The sequence below is a fragment of the Apostichopus japonicus genome, chromosome 6, assembly GCF_037975245.1.
Source record: "Apostichopus japonicus isolate 1M-3 chromosome 6, ASM3797524v1, whole genome shotgun sequence".
Taxonomy (NCBI): Eukaryota; Metazoa; Echinodermata; class Holothuroidea; order Aspidochirotida; family Stichopodidae; genus Apostichopus; species Apostichopus japonicus.
Window position 1 is genome coordinate 4,096,945 of NC_092566.1, and position 22,070 is coordinate 4,119,014.

The 22,070-nt window shown below is 42.8% G+C and overlaps 1 protein-coding gene across 1 annotated transcript; it reads right to left on the minus strand.

The window, feature by feature from the left end:
• Positions 1–2,017: 2,017 nt before the first annotated feature.
• On the minus strand, positions 2,018–8,445 carry LOC139968720 (flavin-containing monooxygenase 5-like). The gene is made up of 9 exons (XM_071973029.1): positions 8,134–8,445; positions 7,467–7,636; positions 7,020–7,184; positions 6,674–6,800; positions 6,304–6,474; positions 5,745–6,000; positions 4,681–4,866; positions 3,666–3,799; positions 2,018–3,035 (listed from the first exon to the last, which is right to left on the minus strand). The coding sequence occupies exons 1-9, from the start codon at positions 8,310–8,312 to the stop codon at positions 2,855–2,857; spliced, it is 1,569 nt and encodes a 522-aa protein (XP_071829130.1). The 5' UTR covers positions 8,313–8,445; the 3' UTR covers positions 2,018–2,854.
• Between the last annotated feature and the right edge of the window lie 13,625 nt (positions 8,446–22,070).

Sequence of the window (22,070 nt, forward strand, 5' to 3'; positions counted from 1 at the left end):
TGGTTGCTGTTAGTGGCTGCCGTTAGTCGCTGCTCTTAATGGCTACTAGCTGCAAACCGGTAAGTTTATAAAAGCCCTGGATGTATTCATGCCTGACCAGTATCAGTGATCCAATATTTGCTATTTATCTTATCAGCCAGCCAACCTGGGCGAGGTTTGTTCTAGTCATGGTTCACACTGCCTACTGCCCAGTGGGTACCATCCAGTTGATTCATTTGCAGGCAGTCTACCCATAAGAGTTGTTGTTTGCGCAGGGCAATGGTCATTTGATGAAAATAGAGGTCAAAGTGACAAACTTTTGTAAATATTGCTTCAATTTACTTTAAGGTAAAGCTTGTGCATGATATGTTGAACATCCACGATATTGCCTGCTATGGAGGTCAAAGAAGCTTGGGAAACCGGTTCTTTGGAGGCCAATTATTGCCTATCGCCACAATTGCGCATATATCCTAACTGATACAATGTACACGAATGATCGAATGATCGCGAGGGATTTACACTATAGTATAATTACTGATATAGGGTGGGGGGGGGGGACAACGGATATTTGGGGAGTCTAGACGGCACCACCCGTTGGAATCTCTTTTCTCTTTTAATTAACCTTTGCTCAAAATTTCCCACATGAAGTCAATTCTATACTTTAACAGCGTTAGTTATAAAGTGAGAAACGAAAACTCCCAAGCACGTTTTTTGTAGAATGTTGTGTATATTGTACATGCAGTTTCACAACACAACACAACGTAATACACAGTATGGTCATGTTTTTAATAAAAAATGGAAGCAGTGTGGTTTTTCTTATATAACTGTAATAAAAATAATCAAATATTATAAATATTTCAGGGGTTCATCTCATTGGTGCAATGCTCATGACGATTTTGTGTGGTGTTTTTCATAAAAATTGCTTTGAAATATAGATTCCTCATTTACTCGAAGACGCTAACATTTATATATGGTCGTGTCTATTGGCACGTGCACGTGCCAATAACAACCGTTATTGTTACGTTGACGTACCAATAAACATCGATATTCGCACGAACATGCTCGTGCTTATAGACAGTGACTTTACACACGAAAGCGTGCCAATAAGGATTGCTATTCGCACGAACGTGTATGTGGGTATAAGTAGGCATGTTAGAATGTAGTGATTAGAAAAGCACTTAGTAGGCGGGGAAGGTAAACCATGGCCCCAACCACAGTGTTGGGTGTGCACGGTCGATTTGCCCCCCCCCCCCCACTTGCCCCCCTGAAGATTTTGGTCGATGAAAATTTGCTGATTCTCAAAAAAAAGGTTATCTTTTTCAAAATCAATAGCCAAATCTGTAAAATATGAGAGAAATCAAAGATGTGATCAATTCTGGGAAAATTCAGAGAAATAATTAAAGATTTTGTTGGAATATTTCAGAAAAGATTTGTTGCAAAACTTTCTTAAAATGCATAAGGAATATGATGAACTTAATTCATCTAGTAGCTTGTTTGCTGCTTCGACGGTTTTGGAATCCTTTATTACAAAAATAGAAAAAGTATCCATATCCTTTGAACATAACCCTGAAAATCCCCATAGTTATCAAATTCCTGTTCCATTGTCATGCACTGCTGTGTTATTGTCCATCGATGTCCTGTTCATCCCTCCCGGCCAGCACATATCAGGACAGTTCATTGGTTACATCAACCACGAGCGCCCATTGGTCAAGTTACATGCGTGCTAATAGTCAATGTTATTCGCACGATTACGTTCGTGCGAATAGCCACAACGTTTATATATTGTTAAGTCTAATAATTACATAAGCCTTTGGCATCCATTGAACGCCGTTTGGTTTATTGTATAAAAGTCGCATTCCGATGTCAGCATGATCTAAATGTTCAACGATTAGTTACGAATTTATAACTTTAACTGACAACATTTTGAGGAGGTTTGAGCAATGCCAGTACGACAATTAAACTGAATCGATATCTATAAAAACGATTTCTATAATGAATATTTCATTTATCGATGAAGGACGATCAAAGTTTGACTTGCGTTTCATGAACTTTGGTATTTGCTTGAAAGGATTCACAAACAGTCCCCCGAATACTAAAGCTGATGGGTTATTTTTATAGTCAATGCAAAGAAATTGAATGGATAAATCTCTTGGTATGTTTGAATATTAAGAAAAACAAAACATATTTATGAAAATGGAGCAAAATGATTGCAAAAGCATCAAGCACTGATTTGCATATCGGGTTTAATGCAAGTATAGCTCCGCGAAAAGAAAAGTAACGCTGTGACTTGAAGAGGAACCTTACAAAATATCCTAAAATACGCTTGAAAATGCTAGAAGTTACTAGAAATGGCCGGGTACTTTCTTAAGAAACTGGCCTGCCCTTAAAAATTTCCTATAGCTGAGAGAATACCTTTAAAATAGTTTTGGAACTGGAGCAAAGAAATTGCAAGAATTTCCTATTTGTTCTTGATTCACTTATAAAAGTTATGTGGCAAGAATTGCCCGAATAAAAATTCTTCCGCATCAATACAAATTAATTTTGCAAAAGTAACATTTCTTAATATAGAGCTGACAACATCAGATTTTTTAATTGCTAAACAGTAGATACATGAATCATTTCAGCAGCTTAGACAGAATATACTCAAGGACCTATACCGGCATACCGGTTTCGAACCTATACGCGGCAATGTCTGACTGGCCACGTAGGTGCCGATAGGTTGACTTGCCATAGGATTTCCTGTCGGTCGCGAAAAATGTGCTAGTTTCGCGAAATGCGTGGCTTATTTCAATGCCTCAACGCCACCGGTTGGATCGATGGAGCGATAGAAATGTATGGCCCAGTACACACCTCTCCGCAGCCCAGGGTGTTAGACTTAGCAACATAGTAACGTTAGAAACCACATCAACACAGCTGCTATGATCACCAGCACCGCCGTGGCACTGTAGTCAACGAAAGCTGTCGTCGGCACACTCATGACGACATCGTAAGCTTTGTCCCATTTACCTGGCCCCTGGAGACGATATTGTGCTGATCCACATGTACCGAGCAGTAACCTGTTAGTTTTACCGGAAATCGGAAAAAAGGTATATTAGTTAAAAGTTATCATTCAAATTTGTAGATGACCATTTGAGGAGTCTATAACCAGCAGTTATCTGTAAGATTGTTACAAAAATGGTAATAGGTAATGAAATTTGCATTTGAATCGAGATAAATGCACAACATGTCTGAAGGCTACTTCGCCGTGACCATACCACGGACTCAACCCTCACAACTTTCACTGATTTGCTGTCGCTGAGTGTTATTTTTGTTGTTGTTTTTGTTATGTCAAAGTTTAACAAACTATTAATATTGGCAATGTTAACTTATGACATCATATTATTCAAATAAATATGATCGTTTAGAATTTAAGTTTTAATGTTAAACAGAGGGACATGGGGGGGGGGGTGGGTTGAGAGCTGGGAATGCATGGGAGATGGAAAGCCCCCGGAATTTGCAGCATATCATGAGTTCTTTCTTCTTTGGTAGCGATTTTCAAATGCAAGTCTATAAAGAGAAATTACTTACGGGAGTGGGGTGGGGTTGGGGTGGGGTGTGGTGGGAGGGCGGTAGGGATGGAACCATACCAACTCCGGCTCTGTTAAAGTGACAGTATCGAAAGATATCTTTTTTTCGATCGATGTTACCTCCAAGCCAGACGAGGGTGTTTCCAGAGTTGTGGTTTAGCGCCAAACCTCGCAGCTATATCATCGTTATATATGATAGGGTCTTTCTGAATGGTATGTCTGGATGAGGAGAAATATTTCTTAGCGCACTCCTCCTGTAAGAAAAGAAGATGAAACGAGATGCATTTCAAGTTCATTAATATGTAAATGATATTCATTTTAGAGGAGACTTAAAACAAACACCTTTGTTTGCATATGCATGATTTGTAACTGACGTTATTAACATACTAAATAAATAATGAACATTATTAATATACGTTTTCCATCAATATCTCAAAGTGCTGTACAAACAAAACAGAGCATTAAGTAAACGAAATAAACAATAACAAGAAATAAACAAGAAGAGATGCAATAGCAAGTCACAAACACTGTTTAAGTTCAGTATAACATACTTCAACATATATATGTGTCTGATAGATCTTTCTAAATTGACTGCTGGTTGCCTAGGACGAGATATGTTATATTATTCTAAACCAAACCATCAGCGGTGTGTGTGGGGGCGGGGGTGGGGGGGGGGGGGGTGTTGGGCGGATCCAGGATTTATAAAGGATGGGGTGACCTTGAGGTCGATGAAGCAGACTCCAATGTAGGAATGACTGGCATTCTCCTGCAGAACAACAATTAAACAAATTAGGTCACCCCACCACCTGCCCACCTGGATCAGCGCCTGCAAAAACAATGAAAAAGTACTGCAAAAGGTTACATTCTTGAGTTCTCCGATGTACTAGGCAGACGCGATATGTTTTATCGTGCTTTGAAAGTGAACTTATAATGTTGGTGCACCATCTAAGCAGCTTTCGGGGGATCGAAGAAATGTTTCTACTTGGAACGCTCCACCAATCAGGCCACAGCTTTGTAGTAGCTGTAGGACTTTTCGAGGGGTCGGTTTAGGATGGGGTGTGTGGGAGGAATGTCACAATAAATACCGATAAATAGCTGTACAAAAATAGAAACGAAGAGAAAATGAGCGGTTTACCTGTTCTTTCTTTATAACATCGAGCATGGTCTCTTTGTCAGGTAACCGCCCATTTCCTTTGCATAGTTCCGCCCACCATCTTGCTTGTGTTTCCGACATACTTAGGAGTCCTCCTGACGCAGGTTGAACAAACCCTATGAAGGCTAACGATGACCCAATGTCCGGACTGAAGATATTTTTGAAGAGCTGCAAAGGAGAAATATAAGGAGTAAAAATCCCAAAGCCGCGTTTTGACCTGATATGACAGTAAAGGATAGTTCCCTTCCCCCATTTTATTCCTTCACATTTCTTCGTCTTCCTTATAACCCCCCCCCCCACCCCTCCCCCTTTCCATTCTCCTTCTTCTTTCTTTTCCCTGCTATAATTCTATTATTGAGGTCCGGAACAAAATGAACATACTAGCACTTACTAACTTCTCCTTCTAACCCCTCCCTCTTTCCATTCTCCTTCCCCTAGCTCATATGATTCTATAATTGAGGTCTGGATTAAAATGAACATACCAGCACTAGTTACAAACTAGACTGGTTTACAGACCATTTAGAGGTTATTCGTGTCGGTGCCAATATTTTGCACCCTCCAGGTACTCAAATCGATGTACGATACTGTCTCGAGGTCCAAATTATAGATATCAAATTATTGTCTCAGTGACTCGCATTGAGTAAAACTGCTATGAGAGTGAGAATTTCATTATTGGGGTGACCAAGTGTCATCTTTCTAGCATATTCGAAGGAATTACGAAGGCATGAGATCAAAGACAATTTATATTATTCAGTAAACCTCAAACTATCTAATATTCGATTTTTGCTTCCTGTTGGACTGAAATACGCTCGCTTTGAAAATTGGCTCCTAAAGCCTCCACAATTTTAAGGAACCAACGTCGTTTGCAACAAAATGTTATGTAAGTATAGGGGCAGATTAAATACACGATGTTTAAACCTATGAAAAGTTGCCAAAGTTCAAGGTGGACGTTCAGAGATGGGAAGGGTTGAGGTGGGGGGGGGGGTGGTTAAGTTACGACATAGTAGATTTGTGGATTTGTCGTGTGCTTGAGTGGCATTACATACCTCCAAGCTGTTTCCGTCCTTCAAACATTGACTCCTCACTTCTTCATCTAGATATGGCAGATCAATGAAATACCCTGTACAGAATACAACAGCGTCCACCTCAGTGAAGGAACCGTCGGTAAAGTACACCTTTTTGTCCTCCATCCGGGTTATATTCGGGTGCATTTTCACTTGCCCTCGTTGTATGTGAAAGACAAGATTTGGACAAATGGTGAACTGCGTCTGGTGTGCTTTCATCTTAGGATTTAGACCCCATCTATACAGAGACAGATAGAAAAGAAAGTTAAAAAAAAACAAGCAAAAAACAAGAACAACAACGAAATGACATTTTCAAATATATCCCTTCCTTCCCTCCAACAACCTACCTCTATGACTTTCAGACTCGAAATCTTGTTTATGCACATCTCACTATGGAACGCCCAAAAGGACAACAGATTTGATTATAATATAAAAGTATTTTTATATGATCATCGTGAACTTTTATACGATCTGACTATCCGCATGTGCTTTTATATATTAGTATCATCACGTGTGGTCTCTTTGGCGTTCCATAACTCACTTGTTAGGATGGCCGAATGTCAGCGTTGTCGCAGTTTCTGTTACCATGTTTACCAGCTGCCATGGTAACCACAATAAGGCACGGCTGGCGTAGTGGTCCACCGGGCACCCGAAAATATAGTTTGATAGGACCCAAGCTCCAGAGCGGGTACTTAAATGAACTTCTTTGCATCTGTATAAAAAAAGGGGGAAAGTATAATTTTTTTTTTTATAACAAATGTAAATAAGTCGATCTAAATTAGCTGTAATTCGAACGTAGGACTATAACGAACATAGTGACAAGAGAACAAAGTAAGTGCACATCTCAGCAATAGTAATGGATATCAGTGAAACTGTTTTCAATGATTTAAAATACTGTTTTTGATATTTACCTTCCTTCTGTTGCACAATTTACTGCAGCATCCACACCACTGTTTCCTATACCAACAACAAGAACTCGTTTTCCTGTCAAATCATTGGTGATGGCGTCTTTGAAGTCAACACTGTGTATTATTTCACCTTTAAAGAAGAAAAACAACAACAAAAGAAAAAGAGGTTTATGGAACAATCTTAACAGCTTATTCATATTCGGTCTAAGAGTCTGTAAGATAATGAAACTACATACTGAGAGATATGTACAAATTATTGTGCAGACTGAAAAAAGAAGAAATATTGTTTCCTTTTCCAGACTTCATATTTCTCCTCACAGTAGGTCCTCATTACACATTTATCCCATACCTTTAAACTGATCTTGACCATCGAAATTCGGCCACTTTGGTTTAGCATGATGTCCAGACGCAATGGCGACATATTTACATTGGACGATGCTTTCTTCTCCAGTTCTGGTAACGACTCCGTCCTCGTCTGCTGTTACTTTAGAAGTCATCACTTGCCAGCCATCCCCTGTATATGGACGAGAGAAAAATATATATCATTTTTGCCAGGATCAGCAAATTATTTCTTGAATGTATAGATGTTTCAGTTGACGATTACAAAAGGTATAAAATCATTAACTCTGGCCCCTCCTCCCCACCTCCCCTCCTCCCCTCCTTCACGCCTCCCCGCCTCCCCTCCTCCCCTCCTCCCCTCCTCCCCTCATCCTCTCCTCCTCCCCTCCTCCCCTCCTCCCTTCCTCCACGTCATCCAGTTTCCGGTGGACCTGCTATCTTGCTGCGAGACACTCACCTTTCCTCTTCACACTGACAACCTCTGTTTGAAACTGAATGATATCATAAAGACCAAACTGACGGGTGTAGTCTCGTATGTAGGACGCCATCTGTTCGTTGTGTGGGAAATCTGGAACATCATCGCCAAATGGGAAATCCGAGAAACAGTAATTTTGTTTTGATACATTTCTAGAACGGAAAAGGAAAGAGGAAGATAGAAAATTAAATTTTAAGTCGACCATTTGAAAAGTCGATGGCTCGTAGGCATCAAATCTTCGCGACATGTCATTGTGCTAATAACTATTTTGAATTTTGTGTGAGGTTAACAAAATGGGGTATACGCCCCCACCTCATGCATCCGAGTATGTGGCGTGTATATATGGTGCAGCATATGCATCACTTGTCATTGACAAATCTTTTACAAATGATTCCTAAGAAGGATAGTTGGTGAAGAAGAGTTAAGGGGGTGGGGGGGGGGAAGAGGAAGAGTGAAAGAAGGGGAGTGCGCCCGATTGAAGAGAAGGGAGGAGATGGGATGAGAGCAGAAGAAAGGGAGGGAGAGGAGAGGAGGTGATGGGACATGCTGGGGGGGGGGGGAGGTAAGGGGATCAGGGACACAGATCTGACGTATAGTCTTATCAATATTATATGTAAAATTGTATGGCCTGATAAATATATATACTTACATGTGTGTGAATCGCATAACTCCATAGCCTTTCTCTTTGAACACCCACAATCCACCGACATCATTCGTTCGCTCAATAACAACCACATCGAAACCAACATCTCTCATGCATTTGGCAGTCACTAGTCCAGAAATTCCAGCACCAATCACACAGACATCTGTGATTACGTTTTTCGACATTTTTGCTAGGTCTGGTAAGAAGACTGTCGCTTACTAAAGCAGAAGATTTCACACAAATATATGATATAGCAGATCTCTATTTTATTGGATATTTTCCAGCATTGTGTTTGACGTCTGAATGCCGGACCAGTTTGCGATTATCATATATTCGTCACGGTGCAACAAGGTTTTTTTTTAATCTGTATCTCAATTCTTCTCAGTAACTTAATTAAATGTAAACATTTCAAAGTCCACATCGCACATTACAGATAAACAGGTCACGCACGACGGTATAGGATTTTAACGACAATAGCCACCCGATACTCATATACAGTAACTACTGCTCATGTTCCACAACCGTGCATCAGTAACTACTGCGCTGTGTTCGCAACACGGTAACATGTGTTACAGTTGGCACAGTAATTACTGGAAAGCTGTTACACGTTGAACTACGAGTCCGACAGGTGAACATTTGCAGTAATTTAATAAAAAAATAGATGTTAAATTTAATTTTTTCCATTTAATTTTTAGTTTTTCCATTTTTAAAAATTATAAAATTTAACATTTAAAAAATTAAATTCAAAATTTTTCAATTTCTAATTTGCAGTAAGGAAAAACTTGCAGTAATTACTGTGCCACCTGTAACACATGTTACCGTGTTATACGAACACAGCGCAGTAGTTACTGATGCACGGTTGTGGAACATGAACAGTAGTTACTGTACTAGCTATGAGTATTGGCTGCAATAGCTCACTCAATTAACAGTGCTGAAATGGATACATAGTGTCTATCATGGATATGTATAAACATGGAGCTATTCGGTAATAGCTCCATGGTATGAAGCAGGGGTGGTGGTTTGCAATCTGCTGATCATTCATAAAATACATGCCCTTGCTCATTGCACCCGGTCGATACGAAGATAAGTTCGAGAGAAATCGACGCCCCAAGATAAACATAACTGTAATGAATTAGTTCCCAAAACAGCTAAGAAAAACCTTATTCCATATTTGGTAGAGATCTCAAATCTAAAGTTTCTACAAAATAGGCTGAAGACTTAATCAAGTCTGAATATGACATCATAGAGCCAAAATGTGCTTCAATTTGTAATGGGTTGCAATTGGTTTAAACGTTTATTTTCTGTAATGGGCACGGGATTTGAAAATGCTGAATCTAAGATATTGAATCATTTAAAAATGTTTTAATGATGAAATTTGGCGCAGTGACAATTTTTTTAACATTCTATACCTTGAGCAACTTTGCTAACGTTCTACCTTGAACACATGGTGCTTTAAATCCCTCTATTACTCGAATTATTTATTTAAAAAAAAATATATATATATATATGTAATTACGGTTTTCGACATGTTTGTAGGTCTTAGACTGTCGCTTACTAGAGGACAAAATTTCACACAAATATGATAGCAGATCTATATTTTATGAGATATTTTCCAGCATCGAGGTTCGCCTTCTGAATGCCAGAGCAGTTTTCTTATATCATATATTCGTCACGTAGCCAAAAACACAACAAGATTTTTTAATCCGTATCTCAATTTTTCGCAGTCTCTTAATTAAATGTAAACATTTTAAAGTCCACATCGCACATTACAGAAGTTTTCGACATTTTGGTAGGTCTTGTAAGACTGTTGCTTACTAAAGAAGAAGATAACACAAAAATATAATAGCATATCTATATTTTATCGGATATTTTCCAGCCCTGTGTTCGCCGCTTGAAAGTCGGAGCGGTTTGCCTTTACCATACATTCATCACGTAGGCAAGGACGCTCCAGGAGTTTTTAATCTGTATTTCAATTCATCTCAGTTACTTAATTAAATGTAAACATTTTAAAGTACATATCGCACAGTACAGATAAGCAGGTCATGAAGGTACAGGATTTAACCGATAATTGCTCATTCAATTAACAGTGCATGCTGAAATAGATACATCGTGTCTATCATTCATATTGTTACGAGAAAACAACCTAATTTTCTCGTGTGTACGTATTTTCTATTTACCGTTATAAAATGTTTCTTACGTAACGTTTCAGCTAGGAGGTCTCTAGTTTGTGTAACTTGAGTATCAGTTTATTGCTGGCTGCGGAAGTTGGTTCTTGCTGCCGGGGCTTTATGTAAACAGTCCGGTGGACAAGGCCTCCTTTGTTCTTAGTATACTGGTAATTATTAGGGGTGCATAGACAGTGGGGCGGGGTTAGTTCATATTCGTATAGTATTGTAGAGACCGTTGACCGGCTGTCATTGGGCTATGGCGCTTGTCAATCTCACTGGCTTTTTCATAATTGGTTAATTAAATCGTGTATAGGGTTCTCTACAGTTACGGGGGTATTTATAATGTCGTGCAAGGAGCGTTTTTAGACATTAAGTTGCGATATATTTAGTGAAATTTGCTAGGCAGAATCTATGCCGAATTTGTATGTTGTTTTAGGGACTTAGATTATTTTTGGCTTGTGCAGAGGGTCAAGTTATGCACTCAGCAGTTGCGCTGCGTAACTGCTTGTGCCTGCATGCACTCTGCAGCTGCGCTGCGTAACTGCTTGTGCCTGCGCGAGGTCGTCGCTGCGTAGGGTTCGCGGGCTGACGAATATCATCGTTAGCTGCGCTGCGTTGTCCTTACGCTGCGTCGCCCTTGACGCAGTACCTATAGTTTAGCCTGCGTTGTGCCTGCGTTGTCTTTGACGCAGCGCCTATAGTTAGCTGCGCTGCTAGGCAGCTTACATATTAGAGCTAATTCATGTATGACGCCCTTGTTATTGTGTTTAGGTTTTATTGTTCTACTTTCTGTATATATTATTTGTTTATCATGCTTTACGAAAGATGTACGGCAGGTACATTGTTTACCTAATTATACTTTTTAAACTCTTAATGCACTGTTAGTGTACTTCTTTTCAACGGTGTCCTCGAGTCTATTTCTACAACCCCCTTCCTCAATTGCCAACTGGGTACTTCACCATACACACCGAAGCGGAAAGCGTTACATTGGTGGCAACGGTGGGATGACTTGGTGCCTTTCCGGTCGTATGGTGAGTAGACAACGATGTCTGGTACCAACCCTTTTGATGGCAGTTCAGTCTGCAGTGATCAGGTGGCGTGGACTCTCCCTGAGAGATCATCTGGTGTCGGGGATCTAATCCAGCTACTGGACGAGGGACAACGGAGATTCTCGGAGGGCGGTCACAGACAGGAGGGGCGCAGACTGGATGCTGCTGGGGGTACTGATGGCAGACCGGACCTTGCAGATCGAGGGGCGTCAGAGACGAGGACAAGTGAGGGATATGGTGTTTCCTCTAACTTGGAGGCGAGGAACACCTTTACTATGCAGACTGGGGATCCCCCGAGGGCTGAACATGAACTGAGGCTGGAGCCATCTGGACGTGGAGACTGGGACGAGAGATGGGACGGTGATCTCGGGTTCGGTGCTCCTGGGTACAGGCAGATGAATGACACTTACAACCGGCGGGTTTCTGGGAATCCATTTAAGGGTCCTGAGAGGGTCAGGGACACTGTTGGCAACAATCCAGGTGTGGGCTTACAAACCCCAGTATGGGACTGGGCAGATGTGCATGAAAGGAATGAAATGATGAACCGACCTTCGGGATGGCCGGAGGAGGGCGTGAAGGGGAGATCTCACAGGCAGGAGGGCCACTGGTGTAATACCAGGGGTAACAATAGTCCTAGCGGGACAGGAGGAGGGATGTTACGTAACGGGCAGGAGAGATGGGGGTTGTCATGCCACCCTGGTGAGGGAGTGCCTGGTAGACCTGGATACGTTGGGTATCCACCTGGTAGTATGATGGATCACAAGGTTCCTCTAGAGACTAAATTTGCAGAGAAGCCCCCAGATAAAGTGGTGACCTATGCGCCACCATTTCCCGAATATAGGCCTCAAGTGAACAGAGTAACGGCCCCCACATACGACGGTTCCACCCCGTGGGAAGACTACGTGGTACAGTTTGAACTGATATCAGAACTGAATGGTTGGGCTGAGCAAACGAAGGCGCTACAATTAGCGGCAAGCCTACGAGGGCCGGCTCAGGCGGTGTTAAGTGACCTCGAGAGCGCAAAACGTCGTGTATTTCATTGTGTTGTTGGGGCCCTTGAACAGAGATTTGGTCAGGCGAACCAGACAGAGCTGTTCCGGACACTCCTAAGGAATAGGAGTAGGCAACCCGGTGAGACGGTATCTGAGCTTGCGCACGACACTCAGCGCCTCCTATCTAGAGCGTACCCTCACGCATCAGTTGAGATGAAGGAAACTCTTGCAAGAGAATTCTTCATTGACGCTGTAGGCGATAGTGACTTCAGGTGGAAGATTTACCAGGCGCGCCCGAAAACCTTTAACGAGGCGGTTAGCATCGCTGTTGAGCTCGAGGCTTTTGCGTTGTCGGAACAGAAGAGAGGGAACATGAAGAGAGTGAGGGCGGTAGGCGAAAGAACGGGAAGTGTGAAAGAGGACGAAAGTCTCAAGGGGATGAGTGAAGTCCTAAGCAATGCTGTGTCGAAGGGTTTCGCTGAGTTGACGGAAAACCTCACGAAATTACTGCGGAAAGACACAAGGAATAACTTATATGAGGGAAAAAGGAAGAATAAGACCATAACGTGTTGGAACTGTGGGGAAGTGGGCCACGTTAGCAGAGATTGCACGAACTCTAGAAAGGAAGAAGCATCGAAGGGAACTGAACTTCAGAAGGAAAACTGCTAGGAGTTGACCTTGCGGGGCGAAGGTCAACTTGTTTCCAAAATGAGCCCATAGAGTTAGCACTTTCGCGGAAGCGATTGTGGTCAGTTGGATCCAACAGTTTGTATGTAACTGGGAAGCTGGAAGGTGTTAGGGTGAATTTCCTGGTAGACACTGGTGCTGAAGTTACTGTAATACAGACGGGAGTGTTTAGGAGGCTGACCACGGGGAAAGCTTTGCGACTGGATGAAGTTCCTTTAGATTTGGCTGCTGCTGACGGTAGGCCGCTGACATTTCTTGGAAGAGGAAATCTCCTTCTGAAAGTGGGTGAACTTGAAGTGGAGCACGAAGTTTTGGTGGCGGATATCGATGCTGATGCGCTTCTGGGCTATGACTTTTTGAAGTTGTATAACTGCACAATTGACGCTGGAGCAGGAAAGTTAACAATAGGCAAGAGGCAACTGGAGCAACTGGGTACAGATGTGGATAAATCTGTTGGAACTCGGGTTGTTGTTGCTAACACTGTAGTTGTTCCTGCTAGCAGCGAGAAAGTTGTCATGGCAAGAACGTCTGCGCAGATGGAGATGTCGGCATGTGCAATTGTGGAGTGCAGCGAAAGCTTCTTGAGACGTCGACAGCTGATGGTGGCTAGGGCACTCGTGGACCCGTCTAAGGGAGTGATTCCTTTAAGACTGATGAATGTGACAGACCAACCAGTTACTCTTTATGAAGGAACTTCTGTCGGGCAATGCCAGCCCGTCGAACTAGTCGACGGTATCGCTTCTGAGCGGGCGAAATGCCGGACGGTGACTAAAGGGGAGAGGTCAGGTGCTAAAGGGATAACTGCCTTGGGGGAACACCTCGAAATTCTAGCCGAAAAGAGTTGTATCGACCTTTCGAAGGAAGAGGCGGATAGGGTAAGGCAGCTTCTTGCGGATAACGCAAATGTTTTCGCTCGATCGAAAGAAGACCTTGGTCGTACAGACTTCGTTAAGCACGAGATCGATACTGGTACTGCGAAACCCATCCGCCAGGCGCCTAGACGGCTAACTATTCATAAGAAGGCGGAAGCCGACAAAGAACTCGACAAAATGCTAAGACAAGGAGTCATCGAACCCTCAAATAGTGCATGGTCCTCCCCGGTGGTGCTTGTGAAGAAGAAAGACGGTTCGCTTCGATACTGTATAGATTACAGGAAACTGAACAATGTGACGGAGAAGGACTCTTACCCCCTCCCCCGGATCGATGATTCCCTCGACACGCTGGCGGGTTCGAAGTGGTTCTCCACTCTGGACCTAGCAAGCGGGTATTGGCAGGTCGAAGTAGCCGAACAGGATCGTCACAAGACGGCGTTTGTAACTAACAGGGGTTTGTTTCAATTCAAGGTTCTTCCTTTCGGTCTGTGCAATGCCCCCGCAACTTTCGAACGGTTAATGGAGAGGGTTCTAAGAGGACTTCAGTGGCAGACCTGTTTACTCTATCTTGACGATGTGATTGTCTACGGAACGTCGTTTGATCAGGCTTTGACCAGACTTACTGAAGTTTTCCAACGGCTTCGGGAAGCTAAGTTGAAGCTGAACCCATCGAAATGTTGCTTGTTTCAGCGAGAAGTCAGTTACCTAGGGCACATTGTTTCCAGTAAAGGTATTGCGCCGAATCCTGAGAAAATTACAGCTGTTGTCGACTGGCCGACACCTTGTTCTGTGACGGAAGTTCGTAGCTTTATCGGACTTTGCTCGTACTACCGACGGTTCATTCAGGGATTTTCCAGAGTGTGTGCGCCTTTGTTCCGATTGACAGAAAAGGAAACAAAGTTTGTCTGGTGCGATGAATGCGATCTGGCTTTTAAGAAGCTAAAACATGCTTTGACCACCAGTCCCATACTAGCCTACCCAGAAGAAAAAGGGACTTTCATTTTGGACACCGACGCCAGCAACCTAGCCTACGGATCAGTCCTCTCCCAGCGCAAGGAAGGGAACACACAAGATTGTGTAATAGCTTATTTTAGTAAGCCAATGTCGAAAGCAGAAAGGAATTACTGCGTCACAAGAAAGGAACTTTTGGCGATAGTGGCGTCGGTGAAACATTTTCACCATTATCTATATGGTGCGAAGTTTCTTATCCGTACTGATCATGGGGCTCTTCGTTGGCTGACAAACTTTAAAAACCCAGAAGGTCAACTTGCAAGATGGCTGGAAACCCTTTCCGTATACCATTATGAAATTCAGCACCGCCCGGGTAGACTACATGGTAACGCCGACGCCATGTCCAGGAGGCCTTGTACTGATTGTCGGTTTTGCACCAACTCCGAGGGAAAGGAAGAAGTAGCAAAAACAGAGACGGGAAATATCTTTGCAATCACTAATGCGCCCGCAACACTCTCAGACTCAGATGCTACTGGTTCACAGTCGGAGGTGGTCAATCAGAACGAAGTGTCGCCCTGGTACCACAAACACACTCAAGCTGAATTAAGAGAAATGCAATTGAACGACAACGACATCGGACCGATCCTACTATGGAAGGACGTACAGGAGTCGAGGCCTGATTGGGCGCAGGTATCACCTGGCAGTCCTGCACTTAAAAACTATTGGGGCCAATGGGACAGGCTGAAACGTAAAGAGGGCGTGCTTTATCGGGAGCTTGAATCCGACTCTGGTAACTCTGTAATGCTGCAGCTGATTGTACCGAAGAAATTGCAGCAGGAAATATTGACGCAGGCGCACAACCACAGGCTTTCGGGTCACCTGATGGCGAAGAAAACGCTGGGCCGAATAAGAGATAAGTTCTACTGGAGTGGTTACCGGCGAAGTGTAGAGAACTGGTGTAGGGGTTGTGATCAGTGTGCATCGAGGAAGGGACCGAGCAAGACATTTAACGCAGAACTTAAACAGTACGGATCAGGTCACACAATGCAACGATGTGCTATGGACATCATGGGACCGCTGCCGAAGTCGACTCGTGGAAACCGCTACGTTCTCGTGATTGCCGACTATTTTACTAAATGGACAGAGGCGTATCCGATGGCTGATATGGAGGCCGAAACGGTTGCCCGACTGTTAGTAGAACAGTTTATCTGTAGGTACGGAGTGCCTGATGAATTACACACCGACCAGGGCAGGCAATTCGAGTCGGAGCTATTTCAACACATGTGTCGGTTGCTCGACATCAACAAAACAAGAACGACACCATTCCATCCTCAATCTGATGGGATGGTTGAAAGGTTTAATCGAACGTTAGCAGAGATGTTATCGGCTGTTGTCGCCAAAGACCAACTTGATTGGGATTCTTGGATTCCCTACGTGCTAATGGCCTACCGTTCGGCAGAACATGAAAGCACTGGGTTCTCCCCGGCTGAACTGATGCTTGGGCGCAAACTGGGACTCCCACTCAGCACCACAGTCCCCCCACCACCGGACGACGTCGGAACCACTTCTACAGCCATTCCGAAATTTGTAACAGAACTAGAGGGAACTCTGTACGAAGTGCATGAACTTGCGAGAAAACGGTTGAAACTCTCTAGTGAGAAGCAGAAAAAGTTCCATGACAAGGCCGTACATACCCATACATACAAAGCAGGAGACATAATTTGGCTCCTGAACACCAAGAGGAAAAAAGGTGTGTCTCCCAAGTTACAGAAACGATGGGACGGTCCGGGACGGGTGATCAAGAAACTAACGGATGTTGTATATCGAGTACAGATGGGACCTAAGAAGAAACCAACCGTTGTACACCATAACCGCCTAAAACCGTATGTAGGAGACGATCCGCCATTGTGGTTACTCAAACCACTGAAAAGTCAGTCTTTAACGCCCCTGGTTGTACCCACTATAGAGGAACTGCGAAAGCACTAAAACAGAGACGAAACTATCACCTCTACCACCTCTTGTCCAAAAGTTATCCCCCGGGAAAACATAAACAAAAGAGGGAAGTCCTAACCACCGGACGATATCCCGCTGGGGAAGATACCCACGTAGCGCCCAACCATCGAAGGCCGTTGTTTATAAATTTCACTCATATCAACACCTCCGGAGCTATCAACACTGCAAGACCATTTGCTGACACTGTGTTTAATTGTTTTTTTTTTTTTTTACGATGTCTTCCCTGTACGACGCTGAATACAAGTGTAAGGTGTGTAAGAGGCGCTACCCCTCTCTTACCGAACTGAAGAGACACTATAGTGAGAAGCACGGGGATGTGAAGAAAATGTTTAAGTGTGACATATGCGACTACTCGTCGGAGAGGAAAGCGGACGTAACTCGCCATGCGAGTAACCGCCATTCAACTACAAATGCATTGGCAGGGACTTCCACTAGTGCCGGTGAAGCGACCTCTACCGTTCCCCACCTCAAATCCCCACCGAGGCCCCAGCGGAACACTGACGGACCAGGGTGGCCGATGTTGTCCGAACTACTTGGGACACCGCTTTCAGAACATGGATTGCCACGAACGGACGACCCACAACAGAGGGATGTTCCCCCCACCCCACAGGTGTCACCTGCGAAGCGGCCTTCGACAGTCGATGGTGAGGAAAACGCACTGCGTGTTATTAAACGAGTTAAAGAAGCAGCCGACCTGAACATCGCCGAAGAAAACCTCAGCCTGCGAAATAATAACTTGAGCGAGCGAATCTCCACTGTAGTCTTGCCGAACGGACAAATTTACGTAACGGTCGACAAATTTGAACACAAAGCTTAAAATGTAACTCACACGTCCACTTTGAGAGGTGAAGCGGATAAAGCAACAAGACTACGCAAACACTTTCCCTGCCTGAAAATCGCGGTTTTATCTTACATTACTTTCGAAATTTCAGCGATACCAATACCACACAAACCACTTCTGCTCGTTTCTGTTTTTATTAGTAACCACCCAGTTTGATTGTCTGTAAACCGCGGTAACTTATATTTTACGTGTTTTACTGTGGACGCTCTGCTACGGCATTTACTTTTCACGGAGTTGAATGTTTCCTAGTTGTTCATGGACAGTTGGACACTCAAAGATTTATTGTTTTTATACTTTAACATGGACGATTTTATTACTTGTTTATGAATATTTTCCATTCATGTGTTCTGTTTGGACCGTATGCAGGTCAGTATTGTATTCATATTGCTAATAAGCTGTTGTAGTTGTAACTTGCATTTTGATTTTTGTTCAATTTTGCCGTTAAATGCGAGGACGCATTTGGTTCTTTGGCGGGAAGGGGTAGTTAAATCAAAATAATGTTTTATCATAGTGTATTTAAGCGTTGCATGGGTGACACTCAAATTGTTGTGCAGCTGTTGTTCTCTATCGTTGTTTATTTTTGTTGTCTGTCAGGTGTGGCGGAGTGGGTTAGCAGTAGTTTCTGAAAAAGATTGCGTCATAGTCAGACACTATTGCGAAATGTATATTACCGTGCGACATTTAAGTTTTCATCATTGATTTTTCTTCTATTGAATTGTTTTAATCAAACAAGTTTTGCTATTTTTTTTCTTCAAATTCTTTGTTTATGTTTACTTTTATACTTTTCATTTTTTATTCATGTACATGCTATTTTACTTTGTTTATGTTTGTTTACCTCGTTAAGTAAATTTGAATGTTAAGTTTTTCTTGCATACGTGAACGTTCACTTTGCGGGTTATGCACTTGATAGGTATTCCGTGTTTCGATTTACGAGGTATTCCATTTTGATCTAGGTTACACATTTAGTTCATGTTTTAGATGGTAAGAAATGCGAGGACGCATTTGTATCTTGGGTGGGAAGAGTGTTACGAGAAAACAACCTAATTTTCTCGTGTGTACGTATTTTCTATTTACCGTTATAAAATGTTTCTTACGTAACGTTTCAGCTAGGAGGTCTCTAGTTTGTGTAACTTGAGTATCAGTTTATTGCTGGCTGCGGAAGTTGGTTCTTGCTGCCGGGGCTTTATGTAAACAGTCCGGTGGACAAGGCCTCCTTTGTTCTTAGTATACTGGTAATTATTAGGGGTGCATAGACAGTGGGGCGGGGTTAGTTCATATTCGTATAGTATTGTAGAGACCGTTGACCGGCTGTCATTGGGCTATGGCGCTTGTCAATCTCACTGGCTTTTTCATAATTGGTTAATTAAATCGTGTATAGGGTTCTCTACAGTTACGGGGGTATTTATAATGTCGTGCAAGGAGCGTTTTTAGACATTAAGTTGCGATATATTTAGTGAAATTTGCTAGGCAGAATCTATGCCGAATTTGTATGTTGTTTTAGGGACTTAGATTATTTTTGGCTTGTGCAGAGGGTCAAGTTATGCACTCAGCAGTTGCGCTGCGTAACTGCTTGTGCCTGCATGCACTCTGCAGCTGCGCTGCGTAACTGCTTGTGCCTGCGCGAGGTCGTCGCTGCGTAGGGTTCGCGGGCTGACGAATATCATCGTTAGCTGCGCTGCGTTGTCCTTACGCTGCGTCGCCCTTGACGCAGTACCTATAGTTTAGCCTGCGTTGTGCCTGCGTTGTCTTTGACGCAGCGCCTATAGTTAGCTGCGCTGCTAGGCAGCTTACATATTAGAGCTAATTCATGTATGACGCCCTTGTTATTGTGTTTAGGTTTTATTGTTCTACTTTCTGTATATATTATTTGTTTATCATGCTTTACGAAAGATGTACGGCAGGTACATTGTTTGTCTAATTATACTTTTTAAACTCTTAATGCACTGTTTGTGTACTTCTTTTCAACGGTGTCCTCGAGTCTCTTTCTACAACCCCCTTCCTCAATTGCCAACTGGGTACTTCACCATACACACCGAAGCGGAAAGCGTTACAATATTTATGAAACAGGAGGTGCTATACAATGGAACGCCAAAAGGACTATAGGTGGCGCTACTACTCTAAACAGGAGGTGCTACTCTCCCTAAACAGGAGGTGCTACTACCCTAAACAGAAGGTGCTACTACCCTAAACAGGAGGTGCTACTACTCTTATTAGGGGGTGCTGCTACTCTAAACAGGAGATGCTACTACTCTAAACAGGAGGTGCTATACTACTCTAAACAGGAGGTGCTACTACTCTAAACAGGAGATGCTATACTACTCCTAAGTGACGATGCTGCTGTAAAAAGGTGGCGCTACTACTCTAAAGAGACGATGCTACTACTACTACAGGCGGTGATGCTACTGTAAGGTAGCATACGCCCATTAAAAGCTTCATTGACTTACACACTAAATCACAAATGTAATGTGGTCTCTAAGTCTAGATAGAAGTTTTCACTAGCTAAACGCTACCCATCACCGGATAGCTGACAAGTTGGCCTTTCATGGCACCATCAATTTTCCGTACCATGACCGTGAAGATTTTTTGCTATCCGAGCCGGAAGTTTTCGTCACTTGTAAACAAACCTCTTCACTCAGTAGTAAACAAATTTCCTACGCTGCTCCTGGGAGGCCTAAAGGGGTCTAAAATTGCCTCAATTGACCCAATTTTTTCACCACATGTACTTCCATTCATGCTCTTCAACATGCAAGCCACAAATGGGTCACAAAAGATGTTCTCCTGCTGCTTTTTGGCACTTTTCCTGAAGGAGAACAATCGAGCGGATTGATATAGACTCTAATAGGAGTATGCCACCGTAAATTAGTGGCGCTACTGTCCTAAACGGAAGGTGCTACTACTCCAAAATGGTCTCGCTACTACTCTAAACATGAGTCGATACCACCCTGTAACTATATGTCTTTGGTGATACGTGCTCTCGCTGTTGGCCGCATTAAGATATAGACTACATGAACTAAAAGCACAAGTATAGCACCAATTTCTGATGGTAAAATCGTTGCTAAAATTGTTTTTTTCAGTGTTGGCAAAATGTTGTAAATTAATCATTAATCTGCCTTAAATATGTGATTTATTTTCTCAGTAACCAGCCTGTTGGTGGTGACCTTCTGCTGAGATCACTCAATTAACCACTATTTTCTATCAAAGAAGATCTAATCTGGAGAATAACCATATGAAGTAGTGTTGTCATTAGTAGTAGTAGTATTATTATTAGCACCATTGCATCATTGATGGAAGTTGTAGAAGAGGAATGTTACTCTTTACGATCGCTCCAGTGATGTTTGGGGTTACTTGCCGTAGCCAGCTAACTATACACAGTCAAAGTCGGCGTTTGTGCGTGCACATGTGTTTCGGTTTGTTTGTTGATATTGCTATTGTTTTGCTTTTGATTGTTTTTTGTGTTTGTTCTTGTGTGCTTTGCTTTCTATAGGTTCAAAGTATGCATTATGATTTGATTGGGTTATATATGCGTCATTGTGAATAACTGTAATGTGTTATTGTAATTATTACGTATATAGGTTAATCATAATAAAGCATATAGTTACTAACCAACGTATAATACATGTTTTGAACACACGTGCGCGTACACACATAATCATTTAACTGCTAATAAAAAGCGAGATTTTAATCGTTTTATCCAGTGAAGTGAATTTAACACAACTAGCTCGATACATACATTAATTTAATACCCAATGAGCCCATGATCGTCATGTCCGTATTCCGTATCACGTGAAAATATGTATATTGTCTTTTTTAGTCTTGCATGACTTTTTCTTTCCCAGTAAAAACGGGCCCTCCCTATCCAAAGAGGTGCCCTTTTCTGTGCATCAGTATAGCGGGGGCCTCTTTTGGTTGGGGCCCTCGGCTCAGCACGGTCCGAGACCATAGGAGTTACTTTACTGGTAGTAGCACCTCCTGTTTAGGGTAGTAGCATCACCTGTTTGGGCCAGCGACGCCACCAGTGGTCCTTTTGGCGTTCCATAATTAGAACTTTCCGTTTAGTAGCGTCACTAATTTTACAGTAGCATCGCCGCCTGTAGTAGTAGCATAGTATCATCACCTATTTAGAGTAGTAGCGGCAGCTTTTACAGCAGCATCGTCTCTTAGGAGTAGTAGCACCTTCTGTTTAGAGATAGCACCTCCTGTTTAGGGTATTAGCACCTCGAGTTTAGGGTAGTAGCACCTCCTTTAGGGTAGCAGCTCCACCTTCGGTCCTTTTGGCGTTCCATAAGCCAGAGCCGTATATGGCTCTCCTAGTCAAGATTAACGCTGCCGTTTCATTGTCTATGCGTTCATGTGGAGTTGTTAGTAACACG